General features: G+C 43.0%; 1 protein-coding gene across 1 annotated transcript in view; it reads right to left on the bottom strand.

Moving 5' to 3' along the window:
* Window positions 1-16,163, bottom strand: part of LOC140465914 (integrin beta-3-like) — a 99,508-nt gene extending 83,345 nt beyond the window's left edge. The window contains exon 1 of the mRNA XM_072561847.1: window positions 16,029-16,163. Within this exon, the coding sequence (XP_072417948.1) occupies window positions 16,029-16,098 (70 nt within the window). The 5' untranslated portion in view covers window positions 16,099-16,163. The remainder of the gene's footprint in view (window positions 1-16,028) is intronic.
* Between the last annotated feature and the right edge of the window lie 301 nt (window positions 16,164-16,464).

The raw sequence follows: 16,464 nt of genomic DNA, 5'->3' as shown, positions 1-16,464 counted from the left end.
GGAGGGATATGGGCCAGGAACTGGCAGGTGGGACTAGATTGGGTTGGGATATCTGGTTGGCATGGATCTGGTGGACCGAAGGGTCTGTTTCCATGCTGTACATCTCTATGACTCTACGACCCAACCAGCTCAATCAGTAATGCTGCTGCTAAGCCACTCTTGGTGGTGGACATTGAAATCTCCCACCCAGAGTACATTTTGCACCCTTGCCGCCTTCAGTGCTTCCTCCATGTGTTATTCAACATTGAGGAGTACAGATTCATCAGCTGAAGGAGGACAGTACATGGTAAGAGGTTTCCTTACCCATGTTTAACCTGAAGCCATGAGACTTCATGGTGTCCAGAGTTGATTTCAAGTATTCCCAGGGCAACTCCCTCCTGACTGTAAACCACTGTGCTGCCACCTCTGCTGGGTCTGTCCTGCCAGTGTGATAGGACATATCCAGGGACGGTGATGGTGGTGTCTGGGGTGTTATCTGTGAGGTATGATTCTGTAAGAAGGACTATATCAGGCTGTTGCTTGACTAGTCTGTGAGACAGCTCTCCTAATTTCGGCACTGGCTCCCAGATGTTGGTAAGGAGAACTTTGCACGGTCGACAGGATTGTTTGTGTTTTTGCCATTGTCTTTTCTGGTTCTAAGGATGATGGCAGATGATCTGTCCGGTCTCCTTTCTTTGTTGTGACTTTCTAGCGATCGATACAACTGATTGGCTTGCTAGGCTATTTCAGAGGGCAGTTGAGAGTCAACCACATTGCTGTGGGTTTGGAGTCACACGTAGGCCAGACCAGGAAGCATGGCAGATTTCCTTCCCTAAAGGACATTTGTGAACCAGATGGGTTTTTCTAGCAATTGACAACGGTGTCATGATCATCAATCAACTCTTAATTCCAGATTTTTAAAAATTAAATTTAAACTCCACCATCTGCTGTGGTGGGATTTGAACCCAGGTCCCCAGAACATTATTTTAGATTTCTGGATTAATAGCCAATACCACTAGGTCATCACCTCCTAAGGTCAGGTGTATGGGGGTTCGTATAAGGATATGGGAGAAGGTGGTCAGGCCCTAAAATGATTGGACACAATATTAAGTCCTGAAGACTGCAGAGATCCCATGTGCAAAATACGTGCTATTCTTCCAGCTTGCATTGAGCTTTGCTGGAGCATTGCAACAATCCTGAGACAGAGATATTGGCCAAGAAACACAGTGATGCGTCAGAGTGGCAGGCAACAGGAAGCTCAGTGTCAGTTTTGTTAACAGAATGTGGGTGCTGTGCAAAGCAGTTGCTCTATGTGTATTTCATTTCCCCAATACAGAGGAGTCCACATTGTGAGCAGTGAATACAGAAAACTAGGTTGTGTGAAGTGCAGGTAAAGCACTGCTTCACCTGGAATGTGTGTCTGAGGTTTTGGATAGTGAGGAGGGAAGAGATAACTGGGTAGGTATCACATCTTCTATAGCTGCAAAGAAACTATAGTGGGTGGAGGAATCACCAAGGTGTCTATCCAGATAGACAGCAGAGAATATCACTCAACAGATGATGGGGTGTCTGGGAGGGGGGGGGGGGGGGGGGTGCAGCAGGATGCGTGTGGGATTTGTAAACCACCAGTGTCCAAATAAACAGCAAAATGCCCGAGGCACAGAATAATCCTTGAGTTCCAAATGCAGTACCCAGCAAATCCCAGCTCTGAAACCTGCTGGAAATTAGTGACAGGGAAAAGCACTTTGCAAAACCAGGAACGGCATGGAGCGGGGGGAAAGCCAGAACAAGTGGAGACCATTTGATTTCTCCAACTCACTGTATGAGGCCAATATCAGCCCTACAGTATTCCTCCAGATACCAGAGATATCCAGAAAGAGATCTCAGTGCTGAGAGCAGCACAGCTGACTGCATTGATTGGACTTTCAATCATATATGTTTATTTTTTTAAAATGTGTTTAAAGGGAGAGTGTATGAATCACTATGTGATAACTTCAGCAAAGCCAATGCCGACTTGTAGTTCTTGCTGGAGTGTAGAAGACCATTCCTCAGCGCTGAAAGGCACTGGTCACATGGTATCCATTGGAGAGTCTTTGATCAGGTCAGGAGGAATTAATTCCTGTTTCTCAGCCCATTTTGTCTGCTGCAGGGACCCATCTTCACCATCTCCTAAGTTAAGGAGGTGTTGGGCAGCCATTTCTTTGTATACACACAATCTACAAAAATCCACCAGTCTGGTTAACCAAAGTGTGCATCCCAACATTATAGAATGAGTTACTGGCTACTTTCCAAGTGCTCCTCTCACACCTAATGAAGTCAGGGTAATAGTGATGATGACAAGAACCTTATTATTGCAGCTAGAAGATCCTGCTGGCTGAAGGTCCTGGGAAATGTGGAAATTAGACATGAAATTGCTGATCTAAGAAAACATCGAGGATGTTAAAAGTATTACAAAAATAGGAGAATGGTGAAACAGTGGATCAATTGAGGTGATGGGAAGCAATCAAGACTAGCATCGAGAGGTTCTTCATAAAAAGAAAGAATGAAGAAAATTACAGCAGAGGAACAGGCCCTTCGGCCCTCTAAGCCTGCGCCGATCCAGATCCTCCATCCAAGCCTGTCACCTATTTTCTAAGGGTTGGTTTTTTTTGCTTCCTGCCCATTCATGTAACTGTCTAGATACATCTTAAGTGACGCTATCATGCCCGTCTCTCAGCTCCGCTGGCAATGCATTCCAGGCATTCACCACCCTCTACATAAAGAACTTTCCACACATATCTCCCCTAAACATTTCCCATCTCACTTTGAACTTGTGATCCCGGGTAATGGAGCCCCCACTTTAGGAAAAAGCTTCTTGCTATCTACCCCGTCTATACTGCTCATGATTTTTTTAGACCCGAATCAGGACCTTCCCTCAAACTCTGTCTTTCTCATGAAAATAATCCTAATCTATTCAACCTCTCTTCATAGCTAGCACCATTCATACCAGGCAAAATCCTGGTGAACCACCTCTGCACTCTCTCCAAAGCATCCACATCCTTTTGGTAATGTGGTGACCAGAACTGTACGCAGTATTCCAAATGCGGTCGAACCAAGGTCCTATACAACTGTAACATGATCTGCCAACTCTTGTACTCAATACCCCATCCAATGAAGGAGAGCCTTCTTGACCATTTTACTAACCTGCATTGTCACCTTCAGGGAACAATGGACCTGAACACCCAGATCTCTCAGTATGTCAATTTTCCCTAGGACTTTTCCATTTATTGTATAGCTCGCTCTGGAATTGGATCTTCCAAAATGCATCACCTCGCATTTTCCTGGATTGAACTTCATCTGCCATTTCTCTGCCCATCTCTCCAATCTATCTATATTCTGCTGTATTCTCTGACAGACCCTTTCATTATCTGCTACTCCACCAATCTTGGTGTCATCTGCAAACTTGCTAATCAGGCAACCGATACTTCCTCCAAATCATTTATATATAAATCACAAACAACAGTGGTCCCAGCATGGATCCCTGTGGAACATCACTGTTCACAGGTCACCATTTTAATAAACTCCCTTCCACTACTACTCTCTGTCTCCTGTTGCTCAGTCAGTTCTCTATCCGTCTAGCTAGAAGACTCTGGACCCCATACAACTTCACTTTCTCCATCAGCCTACCAAGGGGAACCTTTTTCTCTTCAGTATTTACGAACGAGAGGGACCGTATTGTTGAAGAGGAGAGTGTGAAACGGACTGTTAAGCTAGAAGAGATACTTGTTAGGCAGGAAGATGTGTTGGACATTTTGAACAACTTGAGGATAGACAAGTCCCCCGGGCCTGACGGGATATATCCTAGGATTATGTGGGAAGCAAGAGAGGAAATTGCAGTACCGTTGGCAATGATCTTCTCGTCTTCACTGGCAACGGGGTTGGTACCAGGGGACTGGAGAGTAGCGAATGTTGTGCCCCTGTTCAAAAAAGGGAATAGGGATAACCCCGGGAATTACAGGCCAGTTAGTCTAACTTCTGTGGTAGGCAAAGTAATGGAAAGGGTACTGAGGGATAGGATTTATGAGTATCTGGAAAGACACTGCTTGATTAGGGACAGCCAGCACGGATTTGTGAAGGGTCGGTCTTGCCTTACAAGTCTTATTGAATTCTTCGAGGACGTGACCAAGCATGTGGATGAGGGTAGAGCAGTGGATGTGGTGTACGTGGATTTTAGTAAGGCATTTGATAAGGTTCCCCATGGTAGGCTTATGCGGAAAGTCAGGAGGCATGGGATAGAGGGAAATTTGGCCAATTGGATAGAAGACTGGCTAACCGGTCGAAGTCAGAGAGTGGTGGTAGATGGTAAATATTCAGCCTGGAGCCCGGTTACAAGTGGAGTTCCGCAGGGATCAGTTCTGGGTCCTCTGCTGTTTGTAATTTTTGTTAATGACTTAGATGAGGGAGTCGAAGGGTGGGTCAGTAAATTTGCAGATGATACGAAGATAGGTGGAGTTGTGGACAGTGAGGAGGGCATTTGTCGTTTGCAAAGGGACTTAGATATGTTGCAGAGCTGGGCTGAGGAGTGGCAGATGGAGTTCAACCCTGCCAAGTGTGAGGTTGTCCATTTTGGAAGAACAAATAAGAATGCGGAATACAGGGTTAATGGTAGGGTTCTTAGTCAGGTGGAGGAACAGAGGGATCTTGGGGTCTATGAACATAGATCTTTGAAAGTTGCCACTCAGGTGGATAGAGTTTGTAAGAAGGCCTATGGAGTATTATCGTTCATTAGCAGAGGGATTGAATTCAAGAGTCGTGAAGTGATGTTGCAGCTGTACAGGACTTTGGTTAGGCCACAGTTGGAGTACTGTGTGCAGTTCTGGTCGCCTCACTTTAGGAAAGATGTGGAAGCTTTGGAGAGGGTGCAGAGGAGATTTACCAGGATGTTGCCTGGAATGGAGAATAGGTCGTATGAGAATAGGTTGAGAGTTCTCGGCCTTTTCTCATTGGAACGGCGAAGGATGAGGGGTGACTTGATAGAGGTTTATAAGATGATCGGAGGAATAGATAGAGTAGACAGTCAGAAACTTTTCCCCCGGGTACAACAGAGTGTTACAAGGGGACATAAATTTAAGGTGAAGGGTGGAAGGTATAGGGGAGATGTCAGAGGTGGGTTCTTTACCCAGAGAGTGGTGGGGGCATGGAATGCGCTGCCCGTGGGAGTGGTAGAGTCAGAATCATTGGCGACCTTTAAGCGGCATTTGCATGGGTACATGGATGGGTGCTTAATATAGGTTAGAAGTTTGGCACAACATCATGGGCCGAAGGGCCTGTTCTGTGCTGTATTGTTCTATGTTCTATGTTCTATGTTCTATTATCAAATGCCTTATTAAAGTCCATGTATACGACCATCAATCAAAGCCCTTCCCCCATCAATCAACTTTGTCACCTCCTTAAAGAATTCTGTTAAGTTTGTAAGACATGACCTTCCCTGCATAAAACCATGCTGCCCATTACTGATAAGCCCATTTTTTTCCAAATGGGAATAGATCCTATCCCTCAGTATCTTCTCCAGCAGCTCCCCGACCACTGACATCAGGCTCATCAGTCTATAGTTACCTGGAGTATTCCTGCTACTCTTCATAAACAAGGAGACAATATTAGCAATTTTCCTGTCCTCCAGGATCTCATCCAAGTTCAAGGATGCTGCAAAGATATCTGTTAAAGCCCCAGCTATTTCCTCTCTCGCTTCCCTCAGTATCCTGGGGTAGATCCCATCCGGACCTGGGGACTTTTCTACTTAAATGCCTTTTAGAATACCCAACACTTCCTCCCTTCTTATGCCTACTTGACCTAGAGTACTCAAAGATCTATCCCTAACCTTAATATCTGCCATGTCCCTCTCCTCGGTGAATACTGATGCAAAGTACTCGTTAAGAATCTCACCCATTTTCTCTGACTCCAAGCATACCTTTCCTCCTTTGTCCTTGAGTGGGCGAACCATATCCCTGGTTACCCTTTTGCTCGTTATAGATAAAAAAAGGCTGTGGAATTTTCCTTAACCCTGCTCGCTAAGGATATCTCATGACCCCTTTTAGCCCTCTTAATTCCTCGTTTCAGATCGGTCCTACATTCCCGACATTCTTCCAAAGCTTTGTCTGTCTTCAGTTGCCTAGATCTTATGTATGCTTCCTTTCTCCTCTTAGCTAGTCACATAATTTCACCTGTCATCCATGGTTCCCTAACCTTGCTATTTCTATCTCTCTTAAACTCTAATCAACCTATCTTTAAAAGCCCCCCACATACCGAATATGGATTTTCCTTCAAACAGCTGCTCCCAATCTACATTCCCCAGCTCCTGCCAAATATTGGTATAGTTGGCCTTTCCCCAATTTAGCACACTTCCTTTAGGACCACTCTTGTGTTTGTCTATGACTATTCTAAAACTTATGTTCTTGTGATCATTATTCCCAAAGTAATCCCCTACTGAAACTTCAACCACCTGGCTGGGCTGATTTCCCAACACCAGATCCAGTACATCCCCTTCCCAAGTTGGACTATTTACATCCTGCTCTAGAAAACCCTTCTGGATGCTCCTTACAAATTCTGCTCTATCTAGACCTCTATCACTAAGTGAATCCCAGTCAACATTGGGAAAATCTCCCATCACCACTACTCTGTTGCTCCGGCATCTTTCCATGTTCTGTTTACATATTTGCACCTCTATCTCACGTTTGCTGTTGCAAGGGCAGTCGTACGGCCCCAAAATTGTTATCGCACCCTTCCTATTTCTAAGCTCTGCCCATATTGCCTCACTGCTCAAGTCTTCCATAGTGCCCTCCTTCAGCACAGCTATGATATTTTCTCTGACCAGGAATGCAACTCCTCCACCCCTTTTACCTCCATCTCTATCCTGCCTGAAGCATCAATATCCTGAGATGTTTACCTTCAACCAAGTCTCAGTATTAGCAATAACATCATACTTCCAGCTACTAATCCAAGCCTAAGTTTATCTGCCTTACTAACTACACTTCTTGCCTCAGACCACCAGTCCCTTTGCGTTCATCATCTGCTCCCTGCCTCCTCTTCCCCTTAGTCACATTGACTTCATTATCTATTTCCTTCCAGGCTTTAGTTACTGCTTCCTTACTGTTCACTAATCTCTTCATTTGGTTCCCATCCCCCTGCCACATTAATTTAAACCCACCCCAACAGCGTTAGCAAAAGCGCCCCCAAGGATATTGGTTCCAGTCCGGCCCAGGTGGAGAACATCAAATTTGTAATAGTCTCACCTCCCCCAGAATGTCCCACATGTCCCAATGTCCCACAAATCTGAATCCCTCCCTCCTGCACCATCTCTCAAGCCATGCATTCATCTTGCTTATTCTATCATTCCTACACTGACTAGCGCGTGGCACTGGTAGTAATCCTGAGATTACTAACTCTGTGGTCCTACTTTTTAACTTGGCTCCTAACTCCCTAAATTCTGCTTATAAGACCTCATCCTGTTTATTTCCTTTATAGTTTGTGCCGATATGCACCATGACAGCTGGCTGTTCACCCTCCCCCTTGAGAATGTTCTGCAGCCGATCTGAGCTGTGCACCTGGGAGGCAACATATCATTCAGGAGTCTCATTTTCGACCACAGAACCGCCCTGCATACTCCCCTTACAATTGAATCCCCTATGACTATAGCCCTTCCACTCATTTTTCTGCCCTTCTGTACAGCAGAGCCAGCCATGGTGAGCCTTCTCCCCCAACAGTATACAAAATGGTATACCGGTTTTGTAGGGAGATGACCTCAGGGGACACCTGCACTTCCTTACTGCTCTTTCTCTGCCTTCTGGTCACCCATTCCCTTTCTTTCTCAGCAATCTTAATGTGTTGTATGACCACTTCACTAAATGTGCTATCCATGACTCCCTCAGCATCGCGTATGCTCCAAAGTGAATCCATCCGCAGCTCCAGAGCCATTATGCGTTCTAACAACAGCTGCAGCTGGACACACTTCCTGCACGTGAAGGAGCCAGGGACATCAGCTCTGACCCTGAACTCCCACATGGGCCTGTGATCTCCTGCCATTTTTAACCTTAAATTTAACTTTAGTTTTAGCTTAGGTAAACGAAAAAGGAAAGTTTTCACCAAATCACTCGATAAAACAATAAAAAAAGGAAATAGAAAAACTGTACCTGATCAACTCACCACAGAGTTGCTTTTTTTTCATCTTTAAAGATGTTGGAAAACAAAAGGAGATACAGAAGAACATGTCTAGAAAAGCCTAGAGATTCTGCTTGGATCTCCTTGGTTAGATTTACTGCCACTGACCTTCTACTCATACCAGTCTAACAGGGTGTACTGGTCTTAAATAATTAACTGCAAATAAGTCTGGGACAGAACAGGAACATGCTGGTGTACCAAGAAGTAATTTAATACAGGTTACATTGACTTCAGCATGTTTGACTACTGTCATATTAGATGAGACATTATTATTTCCTAAAACATTATCCCAAAGGCACACGTAGAGAGCTTGGTCATTAGCAGCTTGAAGCAAGAGGACAGCTCAATACCATCATCGTAGCCTAATGGCTAAGATTGTTAAATTCTTTTATGGCAAACTGCATAATGAGGAGCCCACAGATAACAGAATCCCTACAGTATGGAAGCAGGCCATTCAACCCATCAAATCCACATTGACTTGCCTAAAACAGTCTCACCCAGAACCACCCTGCATTTCCCATAGCTAATCCACCTGGCCTGCATACCCCTGGACACTATGGGCAATTTAGCATGATCGGTCCACCTGACCTCCACATCTTTGGACTGTGGGAGGAAACTGGAGCACTTGGAGGAATCCCACACAGACATAGGGACAACATTCAAACTCCACACAGATGCCAGTCACGTGAGGGTGGAACTAAATGCAGGTTCCTGGAGCTGTGAGGCAGCAGTACTAACCACTGTGCCACTCAGTTCTTCCTGTTTTCTATTCCAGAGACTGCAAATGACAACAAGTGCGATAACCATGTAAACCACCAACTTTGGACAAGCTGACAAAGGCTGTCAGGTCTTTTGAGAAGAGACGTATTCCTGGAAGTGACAGCCTGTGATAACCATATTAGAAATAGGAGGAATAGATCATATGGCTCACTGAGCCTGTCCCACCATTCAATACACTACAATCATTGGATAAAAAGCTTTAATTCTATTTCTCTATTGGTTTCCCAATTCCCTTGAATCTCAGAGACTAAAAAATCTGTCAATGCCAGCACAAACAATCAATGATGAAGTGCCAATAATCCTGTGGGATTGAGAAATCCAAAACTTCACAAGTTTCCTCTCCTTTCAGTGCAAATTGATGGCCCCTTATCATGAGACTTATCTTCAGAATGTGACCCCATGTTTTGGATTCCCCAGTCAGAAGAAATGACCTTTCAGTACCTACCCTGTCAAAATGCTTGAATCTTGAAGGTTTCAGTGAGGTCACATCTCATTCTTATAGGCTTTAGAAAATATAGACCCAATTTACTCAGCCCCTCATTACAGGAAAACCCTCTCATTGGGCAGGAGCCAATCCCAATAAATGTTCATCCTATCACCTCCAAGGCAAGTATATCTTACTTTATATAAGGAGACCAAATTTGTGCACATATTTTGTCTAATTATGAAATGATTTAAGTAATTGATAAACCACCTTAATATTGTTGCAGTATTTCCCAGATCACAATTATCAGGATAACTGGCCTGTAGCTCCCTATACTGTTTCCTCTTCCTTTGTTGAAGAGTGGTGTTGCATTTGCTGACTTTCAATCCAATGAAAGTGCTTTGAATTTGGGAAAATTATCGGCAGTACATGCATAGTTTCAAAAATAATAGTTGTAGAGACAATCTGACTAACAGATCCTGGTAAAATGTTAGACTTTATTCTCTTAAATTTTTCTGATCCCTTTTCTTTAGATTATGTAAATTTTCTTCACCCGGAGAATGGTGAGGGTGAGGATTTCTCTGCCACAGAAAGCAGTTGAGGACAAATGTTTTTGAGAAGGAGTTAGGTTTAGTTCTTAGGGCCAAAGGGGAGAAAGCAGGAACAGGGTTTCATCCAATATGGCTGAGTTGGATGATTAGCCATGATCATATTGAATGGGGGAGCACGCTTGAAGGGCTGAATGGCCTACTCCTGCTCCTTTTTTTTGTTTCTATATTTCTCAAGTTCCTCCTTCTTAATAGCCCTTAGTTCACCCTGTATATCTGGTACATATTTTAGTCTTGTTTAGGGAAGATAGGTCAGAATATTTATTCAATGTCTTTGCTATTTATTCATATGATAACTTCACCTGTTTCTGATTCGAGGGACCAACATTTACTTCAACTACTCTCTTCCTTTTTATTTATGTGTAAAATTCTATCGCCTCTCTTTTTGTCATCTTTTTGGTGGTTCTTTCATGGTTTCCAAAACACTCCTAATCCCCAGATTTATGAATATTCTTTGCAAAATCTCTTTTTTAACATCCAATACTGAACTTGACCTCCTTGATAAACCATGGATAGCATGTTTTTGCTGAAGTTTTGTTCTTAAATTGAATTAATTTTTGTTGAACATTTTGCATTATTTCTTTAAATGTTTCCCACTGTTTATTTATCTACTGAACTTTTTACTTATCTACTTAATGAACCATTACCAGCTTTTCCCTCATTCCAATGTATTTGGCTATTTTTAGGTTTAAGATTCATGTTTGTAAAGTACATTATTTCAAACTTCATTTGTATTGTGATCATTATTTCCCAGAAACTGAGTTGATTTAGATATTGTGGGATGGGATCAGCCCTGACCTTCTTGAAGTGTACAAAGGCTCAATGGAGAAATGCCACAGTTTAAGGCTTTTCTGCTAATGTATACTGAGAACCTGGGACCTGTTGAAAAGCCTGATGTACAAGGTAATGATTCTGAAAGAGTTCATGTTTAAGCTATACTAAGCTCTGCCCAGTTGGATGATATCACATAGCTGTTGAATGGCCCAGTCTTCTGCTGAAGGCACATGTGTCTTCTCTCCCACATGCTGTTAATGTAACCCACGTCCTGCTAAACTACTTCTTTATTACACAAGACAAGAGGGTCTTCTGCTGACAACTATTTGTGGCCGATCCTCCACCATAGACTGCTGAACAACTCCTCACACTGGCATTGTTGGTAACGCTCTAGCCCAACCACAATCAGGTGGTTGGTATCCAGGCAGTCCACCTCATGGTATCAGCAATGTATTGCATAATAACACAACCTAAAACCCCCCCCAAGGAATATCTAATGTAATGTAAATGTCAGGTCTTCTGGTGCAGTGTGTAGTGTCCCTGCCTCTGAACCAGAGGCTCCAGGTTCAAGTTCCATTCCAGGATTGATGTATCCCTAAGAATGGTATAACACATTGAGAATAAACCAATGGCAGATGGTAAGAATCATATCGATTTCTGGTCAGCAATGTGATGGAAAGAAGTTGGAGGCTCTTAAGATCATTTTCCATAGCTCCAAGATATAACATGTTTTTAAATGTTGATATAGCAACTCAGACGTTTTGGAGGGGAGAGGAAGGCAATTGGTATGGATAGATTGGTGCCAACAGCATGGAGTTCAATTCCAGCCTAGGTGGATTTGGGACTTGCCTGATTGTTAAACTGCAGTGTCCTGAACAGGTGAAGGATATAAATGTAGACATAATCTGCATTCTAAGTGGGATTAGGTGCACAAAAACATTTAATGTAAATGAGCCAAATTGCACTATGTGAATTACAACATTTAGAGTGTATTGCAATATTCCCTTACAAATTTTATGAATAAAAGTAGTTTAAATTAAAAAATCCAGTGCTTTTAACAGTTCAAAATTCCCTACGTTAGCTGGTGAGTTTCAATGATATTAAGGAGAGAGAGTACTATTAAATTAATCAGAGTTGGTGAATCAAACACTCTGGACAGGTTTTCATAGAGAAATGCCAGAACTCAATTCAACTTGTCTATTCATAGACAAATACCAACAATTCTACAGTGATGTGGTCATGATTGTTCATACCCCAGTCTTTAACCATTGTGTGTTAAAGACACAAAACACACTCACAGTTGACACTTATGAACTAAAATATGGGGAAATGGCTGATACACACATAGCAACAATATTACTAATAGCAGACAAAAGGGTGTAAGTTTAAGGATGCATTGTAGATTATGGTGTTGACCTTCACACAATTCTCCACTATTGTCATGACCCAGAACAAGCCTTTAGTTCACAACTTCACCGTATCTGAAAATCTGAAGGTACCTCAGAGCATCATGAACCAAGCTAACAATTGGCATGAAGATATTGGCAAATAGATGGGTTTTAAAGATGTGCAGCGGGTCTTGGAAGGAAGAAAGGTTCACTAAAACTGAGGAAGGTAATTCTAGGGCATGGAACCAGATACTTTGACAGCCATCATTGGAGGAGTAAAGAATGAAAGCAGATGTACAAGGATTAAAAGAACAGAGATGTTAGATGGAAGTGATACACAGAATCCCTACTGTGTGGAAACGGGCCATTCAGCCCAAAAACATCCACACCAACTACCTGTTAAGAGCATCCCACCCAGACCCATTCCCCTACCTCATCCCTGAATTTCCTATAGCCAATTCACCTAAGGACAATAAGCAATTTAGCATGGCCAATCCACCTAACCTACACTTTTTTGGACTGTGGGAGGAAACCAGGGCACTCAGAGGAAGCTCACGTAGACATGGGGAGAATGTGCAAACTTCACACACAGTTGACTGAGGGTGGAATTGAACCCAGGTCCCTAGCACTATGAGGCAGCAATGCTAACCGCTAACCACTGAGCCACTGTGCCACCTGCAACGTTAGAGGAGTTGTGAGGACAAAAAGGGACTTAAACATAAGGATGATCATTTTAAATCTAAAGCTTTGGGGAATCAAGAGTATGCTAGGTCATGATGACAGAGTCAATGGGGTCAATGATAGGATACTGGCAGAAAAGCTTCACTCTTGTAATCTGTGGGACTGTTGCTACCTCATAATTATGATTTACTATCTTCCACCTTATCTAAGATGTCCAAAACATCCCACATATTTTCACAGAAGTGTTACAAATGTTGCTTCTGCAAGCATTTAAAGGAAGATTAATTGGAACAGAAAGGCTAGCCAGGAACGGGAGTTTAAACTTTGCTGATACATTTGGAAACAAGCTGTACTGACGAGATAATGGCTCCACTTCTGTATCTGTCCTACAATTAAAAGCGATTCACAATTGCAAGTTGGAGGTCTAAAAAGTTATGTTCAAAACTACTTTACATTCAACTTTCGTTTACAAATGAATAATTTTTATTCAGTAAATGGCAGAAGCCTTAGTAGCATTAAGGTACAGATTGATCAAGGTGTACAAGTCTACAGTTCCCTGAAAGTGGCAACACAAGTGGATAAGGTGATCAAGAAGGCATAATGTGGAGGAGCCAATGTTGGACTGGGGTGGATAAAGTTAAAAATCATACAACACCAGATTATAGTCCAAATAAACCTGTTGGATTATAACCTGGTGTTGTATGATTTTTAACTTTAGGAAGGCATAAGACATGCTTTTTTTCATCAGTCAGGTCACAGAGTATAAAATTTAGCAAGTCATGTTGTGGCTGTATGGAATTTTAATGAGGTCACATTTGGAATATTACATACAGTTCTGGATGCCACATTATCAGAAGGATGTGGAGGCTTTGAAAAGGATACAAAAATGGTTTATCAGGATGTTGCCTGGTTTGGAGAGTATTAGCTTCGAGGAGAGATTGAACAAACTTGGTTTGTTGTCACTTGAACATTGAAGGATGAGGACAACCTGATGCAAGTTTACAAAATTATGGAGACATGAATAGAATAGAGAGTCAGAGTCTTCTTCCCAGCATAGAAAAGTAAATTATTTGGGGAAATAGGTTTTAAGTAATAGGGGGAAAGTTTAAATGAGATGTCAGAGGCAATTTCATTTTTACAAAGAGGGACGTGGTGGAGGCAGGTACAATGGCAGCATTTAAGAGGCATCTTGACAGATATATGTATAGGCAGGAAACAGAAGAATACTGAGCATGTAGAGGCAAAATGTTTTGCATTTCAGAAGGCATCTTGTGTTGGCACAGTCTCAGTGGACTGAAGGGCCTGTTCCTATGTCGTACTGCTCTTTGTACTTTGATGTTGCTTGGTTGAAATCTGCCTAAATTCATACATTGTAACCCAGTGAAGACAGAATTATGGTGATTGTCTGTCTCCAATCTTACAACAGAGAAAATCACCATTTTCCCCAACCTCATGCCCAACATATTTGCAATTACAGAATCTTACAATCGTAGAACTGTACCAGCGTGTAAAGGTCATTCAGCCTATCGGGTTCATGCTGCCTGTTTGAGAGTAATCCACCTAGGCCCACTCACTGGCCTTTTCCATCAGTCCTGTCAGTAGCTTCTCCTTCAAAAATCAATCTAAGGTTGCTATTGAATCTGTACCCACCATATTATCAGGCAATGCATTCCAAATCCTAACCACTCCTTACATAAAAAAATTTCTTATATCTCCTCTGAATTCCTTTCTCTAAAAAAATCCCTTCAATTTATGGTGTCTCATTACTAACCCTTCAGCCACTGAAAACAGTTTCTTGCTTTGAAGCCCTTCATGATGTTTAACACTTCAACCAAATCTCCTTTTAGCCTTCTCTGCTCCAAGGAGAACAATCTCAACTTCTCTTATCCATTAGCCCTACACACTTTGTATCCCACATTCTACACTCATTCTAGCAAATCTCTTCTACACCCTCTCTAAAGCTTTCACATTCTTAACAGTATTATATACAGGTTTAATCTTTCATACGGTTTGCCTCCATTTAGAGTGCTCAATGATTTCTGTGAAAAAAAAGTTTAATCTTCTTTGATGCTGTTTATAATTGCACTGTTCATAAAAGTCCCACAGCGTGGAAGCAGCCCATTTGGCCCTTCGAGTCCACACTGACCCTCTCAACAGCATCTCACCCAGACACACCTGCTACTTTTAAACATTGCATTTTCCCATGGCTAAGCCACCACGCATACCCATCTTGGATACTACAGGACAATTTAGCATGGCCAATCCATCCTAACATGCACACCTTTGGTTTGTGGGAGGAAAGCCCAGCACCCAAAGGAAACACACACAGATGCGGGAAGAATGTGCAAACTCCACATAGACAGCCACCCAAGGGTGGAATCAAACCCAGGTCCCTGGCGCTGTCGGGCCAACAGTGCTGGCCACTGAGCTACTCTGCCACCCCAATTGGTATTGGGTGCCCTGATTCTTCCTAATGAAATAAACCACATCACACTCTTCTTGTGTTGAACTTGACTTGCTCTGTCCACCCAATCTGTCTACACCCTCCTGCAATCGGTTACAGAGTGTGTGGCACTCCCTCTGAGCCAGGTGACCAAAGATGTCTTTTAATGTGAGTATGGAGTTGAGTTGCAGCTCTCACATGGTTGTGGCTGAACAGGAAACTCAGCCACACTATCCCACCAGAAGAAGCATCTGAAAGATTTACAGATTAATAACGACACCTTCCGTGGCCATGAATTGCTGGGGTGGGACTTGAACCCAGAGTTTCTGGCCTAGAAGAATCATCATCCATTACACCTCAACACTTCTCCAGCCTTTCTCTCGATACATTTACAGATTACAGGTCCCATACATTTTTTTTTAAATGTGCCCACAATGATTTAAATGTACAGCTGTTGACCCATGTTCATTTAATTTGGCAGTAGGTATACTTCACTCTGGACGTCAAAAATAGCTAGATCTTCATTTCACAAATAAAAACGAATCTTTAAAATCTAGCTGCCAGTATTTAAACGGGGGTGGCAGCAATCTGGCTATTATTGATCAGACATTGGTCTCAGTGCTCAGGAGCAAGTCCCCTGTAGGAATATCTCATTTCTCCATTAGAATCCTCATCCATTCACCGCATCCTCCTACTGCCGCTGGATCGTTCACATGAACTAATTCCAAAAATAGTTTCCTGTACCCCGCTGTACTTACCCCAGACGGTGGTCATGCACAGAGCAGCGAGCAGTGTGATGCAGCCAGCTCCCAGGCTGAGTGTTCCCATTGCTGAGGCTCGGACACTGTGCTGTGGGACTGAAACAAGCAGCCGCCGGCTCGACAATCTTTACAACACTGAGCAGCGAGACAGGTAGAGAGAGAGGGGAAAAAAAACTTTCCCAACTTATAACCCCGCCCGGACTTTTAATATCAGATCATGGAGCGCCGCCTGGGGGACCAGAAACACACACACCTACATCAATATATTCAGAGAGTGAGGAAACACGCACAGGCAGAGAGTATGCATATATACAGAGGGAGTTGATATTAATGTACACAGGCTATGGACAGATACATAAAACAGTACAACACAGGAACAAACCCTTCAGCCCGCGATATGTGCCGAACATGACGCCAAGTTAAACATATCCCT

Source organism: Chiloscyllium punctatum, chromosome 42, assembly GCF_047496795.1.
Source record: "Chiloscyllium punctatum isolate Juve2018m chromosome 42, sChiPun1.3, whole genome shotgun sequence".
NCBI lineage: Eukaryota > Metazoa > Chordata > Chondrichthyes > Orectolobiformes > Hemiscylliidae > Chiloscyllium > Chiloscyllium punctatum.
This window is presented reverse-complemented; position numbering and strand designations above follow the sequence as displayed.